The sequence below is a fragment of the Cibotium barometz genome, chromosome 60, assembly GCF_041138505.1.
Source record: "Cibotium barometz isolate CiBa-2024 chromosome 60, ASM4113850v1, whole genome shotgun sequence".
NCBI classification, from domain to species: Eukaryota; Viridiplantae; Streptophyta; class Polypodiopsida; order Cyatheales; family Cibotiaceae; genus Cibotium; species Cibotium barometz.
The window spans coordinates 33,217,662-33,222,525 of record NC_141105.1 but is presented as its reverse complement, the minus strand read 5'-3'; the positions used below and the strand labels follow the sequence as shown (position 1 = coordinate 33,222,525).

Here is a 4,864-nt window from a genome sequence, read left to right as displayed (position 1 = left end):
ACTAGAGACAAAAAATATGACTTATGTGACCAATGAAAGAGTACATGTGTGTGTGTGTGAGAAAAAGAGAGATAGAGAGAGGGGTGAGGAGAGAACTATGAGCACCAAGCCTATCATTGTTCTTAGAGAGAGAACGTAGAAATCATCATTGTTCTTAGAGAGAGAACGTAGAAATCATTTAGAAAAAATGACTTCTATGATCTCCAAAAAGGCATTGGAAATGATTGATCTTGTTAAGGCATTGGAAATGATTAATCTTGTTGAGCGTCCTTGTAAGCGGAGTTGGGTGTGTGAGTAGTGTATATAAACCGATGTTTGTCGCCGAATTTTAAGAGAAATTGCCGGATAACACAAAGTCAATAATGAGGCGCGCGTGTGTATCGAACTCGATTCTAAAAGGCCGTAGGAGTGTTGTGGGGCGCCCTTCGGCGTCGTGGCATGCCATCAATCGTTAGCCCACAAAAGGCTATGTTGATCTATCCTCCAATCCTTGGCAAACGTTTACCACCAGAAAAAGAAGAAAAATAATCTCGGGAGAGAATTGGAAATTGGGGAAAAAAAAAACGAAGAAAGGAGAGAGATCAGTCAATGCTGGCATTATCTCCTCCTCTCTTCATTCATTACCTTCATTCCCATCCCCTTCCCCTTATACCCTCTGCTCGCCCCCTCCCCAACTTGGAGCTCACTGCCGCCATCGCTGCCCCCCACAACTACTACAATCCCAAGGCTTTCTTTCTCTCTTATTAACACCTACCCAGAGTCTATCCACGACAAGGTCCAAGAGTGTGTGAAGCATTGCCATTATTATCATCATTAATGGCATCTACACAGGTTCTCTCTCTCTCTCTCTCTCTCTCTCTCTCTCTCACACACACACACACACACACAAAACTTGATTTTTCTCTCCCGTCATGAATTTGATGGGCATTGCCCGATGCCCAGATCTACTGTTCTCTTTTTCAAGTTCTCAGGTGTTCCAACCCCCTCTCGCCCAACAAACTCTTTTTCTAAGTTCTTATTGTTTGCAACGATGGAGTCACATATGATTCCCTTTTTGGCCGTCCATAAAGAGCCGATTTCCAATGATTAAAGGCGTAGCAATTGTCTTTCTTTTTCTTAAGAATTTCCCCGTGATTCAATATTCTACTCGGATCACCTATGGGTTTATCATACCATGCAGAAGCTGGAAGCGTGGGAGTATAATCCTTCCGATGAAGACCAGAGAAGTGAACACAAGTACTCCCCCAACCGCCCAGTTTCTGCTGAACGCTTGGAAGGTATATTATTACTACCGTTAATCTTGCAGTAGATGTACGTCCTAGAGTCCTCACGTCCAATTATTATATACCAAGCCCATAGTCATGTGCAAAGGCTCATGATATCGGCCACTAAGTGAGACATAGGTGAAGCTTTCTTCTCATCAGGTTTAACGCCTAGCGAGCTAATACTCAGCTTTAATTACATACACTTGAGCTTAACCGAGGTGGTATGCTCAACTTTGTTATTCCACACGCAGAATTGGGCGTGCTGAGCTGGAAAATCGACGTGGAAGATTGTGAATCCAACCCTGTACTTGAGAAGATCAAATTGGCGCGCGGCTACAAGTATTGGGTACTTTTTTTTTTTGCTTGATTCCCATTGGGCAACGTGATGTGTTGTGATCGGTCCACGTGGTGAATGGTGGTTGGTCCATGTGTGTGCAGGAAACTGCGACGGTTGCCCCTGGCAAGTTGGAAAATTACGAGGAAAAGCTTGTGCAGTTCTTTCAGGAGCATCTCCACCCTTACGACGAGAGTCGGCTCATTCTTGAAGGGACTGGTAAGCCTTGAAAAAAAGCATAACCGCAAAAGCAACATCAATCTCGTTAAGAAATTAAACCTCACACAGCGTTGATTATTGCACTAATCAGGGTTTTGGGATGTACGTGGCTACGATGGTGAATGGATACGTTTCCGTGTGGAGAAGGGGGACATGATAGTGCTACCCCCCGGCATGTATCATCGTTTTACGCTGGACACTCACAACTACATTAAGGTAATTAATATTCATTTCAAGTACACTAAGATAATCAACATACAGTAATTAATAGCATCATCTCCGGTTAACGTCCGTACTTAAGGCGATTAGTCTCTATATTAAGGTACGAAGGTAATCAATTGCCTCCATCTTAAGTAACAATATACAGTAATTAATAGCATCACCTCGACCGGTTTACGTTCGGCGGTTAGTCTCTATATTAAGGTACGAAGGTAATCAATTACCTCCATCTTAAGTATCAACATACAGTAATTAATAGGTTTACGTCCGTAATTAAGGCGATTAGTCTCTATATTAAGGTACGAAGGTAATCGATTAGCTCCATCTGAGATAATCGCACGTTATCCAAACGTAAATGAACGTAATTAAGCTACCTAGCTCATTAATTCAACTTATCGATGGTGGCCCATGCAACTCCGGTATTGATTCTTCGATCTTGCTAATTTCAGGCCTTGCTTTTGTATACCGAGGTCCCCATGCGCATCGATGTAATGAGACCGGATGGTGACGATATGCAAGTGAGGTAAAGATAAGCTATGAGACCCACATATTTATTTCTACCACAGATGTCCCATCTCATAGACTGACAGTGCATTGCGCTTTGAATTATGCAGGAAAGACTACGTGAATACCGTCTTCATGAACAACTACTCCCCGCCCATTTCCACCTTGGGATGACTTATAATTATTCGCTCTCCATGTATTATGGTGCCCGGGGGAAAGCTCCTTTGTAGACCTAGATTTGGAGCAGCACGCTCTCGCATTCATGATGTCTGTACACTAGATAGAGTAAGCACTCATGCCCACATCCGAACCAAAGCACTTACGCTCGCATCGCTGATCTCGCATGCATGTATTATGTACACTAGATAGAGTAATACGCACAGCACTTACGCTTGATCTCTTCACCCCGGGAAAAGGTTCTTTTATATTTATAGAAAAATATGTTGGGTATTCACTGGTTTGTGTAAAAGAAAAGAAAAGCATATCCTACTTATAGAAAATAAAAGTTTGTTTCCTCATGCAACCCGCTTCATTCATAATCTTTGCAGAAACTAATGTTATAAGGTAAAAGCTTCCGAACTTTGGACTATGAACGCAAGTGAATAAAACAACACAACCATAATCTAATGTCGAAACGACACAAATGAACCTTTGTATATAAATCAAATGAATGAATTAAACGACACATTTGAATCGAATACGTCTCTGTGCATCTTCTCTCTCTCTCCCTATATGCAGCGCACACAAACACAGTGATACACACACACAGTATCCAAATCACTCAAAAATTTACCTTTAGTCGGAGTGTCATCTTCAATGAAATGGCTCTCATAAACACCCCACCATCTCCTACTTCCCAACCTCCCAACACAAATACAGAGGTCATCAATGTCTTTTCTAATCTCATTGACTTCATATTTCATGAGGCACAAAACCCTCGCATACACCCACCTCTCCCTTTACTCAATCCTCCCCCTACCCCACCAGCACCACCACTTCAACCCTCTTCTCCACTAGGTTAATCTACACCACAAATTTCAAGGTGGTCTCCTTGTCGTCCTCGTTTCAAAGCACCACCCGTGTTTGTTTTGGTAGGCGGCGTGATTTCATGGTCATCAAAGAAGCCAGAAAGTGTTGCACTCTCATCCACCGAAGCCGAATTTGTTGCTGCTTCAATTGCTTGTCAGGACGTAGTGTGGATCCAACAACTCCTCAGTGAACTTGGAATTTTTAAACCTAAACCTTTCACTCTCTACATTGATAATCAATCATGTATTCATTTGGCTAACAACCCAAAACATCATCCTAAAATTAAGCATGTTCATCACATAAGTTTCACTTTGTTAAAAACAGCTTGCAGAACAGGGAGAAGTCATCTTGGAGTATACCCCAACAAACAATCAATGGGCTGATTTCCTAACAAAGGCAGTTCCGCAAATGAAGCATGAGAATTGTAGCAAGCATCTCGGTCTACACAACACAAGGTCCTTGTTCAAAGGAGGGGGTGTATGAACGCAAGTGAATAAAACAACACAACCATAATCTAATGTCGAAACGACACAAATGAACCTTTGTATATAAATCAAATGAATGAGTCAAACGACACATCTGAATCGAATACGTCTCTGTGCATCGTCTCTCTCTCTCCCTCTATGTAGCGCACACACACACAGTGATACACACACACAACAGCACACAAGTCTTCTCTCACTCTCACATGGACTCTCATCCTTACACCTTCATGGTGTAAATTCATCATACAATGATGTGAATTAAGGATAAAATCACTTGAAAAAAAAAAGTTGAATGAGAAATGAAATTGTGAGGGTACACGTTCTTCAGCACCTCTCTATACAGGAATATGGAGCAACGAAAAAAATGGCGCTACGTTTAGCCAAATGTTTATTTTGCTAGGTCTCCCAAAAAGCGTTGTGGCATTTTACGAGCAAAAGATTTTGAATATCATGCACAATCACTTATTTTGAGTGGGTTATAAAATCTTCACATAAGATAGAAATTATAAATTTTTTTCCTAAGGGTTATATATACTCTTGTACATCAAGAATGATATTATGTCTTTCTTAAGAATTATGCATGGTTTTTTTTATAGCTCTCTTGTGAATAAGGCAAGGTCTCTTTAATGTTCTCATTATTTTCAAGTGTTAAGGGGTTCTCTGTGATTGATCTACACGTGTGAGTATATATATATATATATATATATATATATATATATATATTCAAGTGTTAAGGGGTTCTCTTTCAAGGTGGCACATTTGATCTATCTCCAAGTGCTTGAAACAATTCAATTTTTGCTAGAGCTGCT

The 4,864-nt window shown here is 41.0% G+C and overlaps 1 protein-coding gene across 1 annotated transcript; it reads left to right on the top strand.

Annotated features, from left to right (window-relative positions):
- Positions 1-532: 532 nt before the first annotated feature.
- On the top strand, positions 533-3,064 carry LOC147605256 (uncharacterized). Its single transcript, XM_086794078.1, has 7 exons — positions 533-831; positions 1,181-1,277; positions 1,517-1,611; positions 1,704-1,818; positions 1,910-2,034; positions 2,487-2,560; positions 2,652-3,064. The coding sequence occupies exons 1-7, from the start codon at positions 817-819 to the stop codon at positions 2,713-2,715; spliced, it is 585 nt and encodes a 194-aa protein (XP_086650204.1). The 5' UTR covers positions 533-816; the 3' UTR covers positions 2,716-3,064.
- Positions 3,065-4,864: the final 1,800 nt, after the last annotated feature.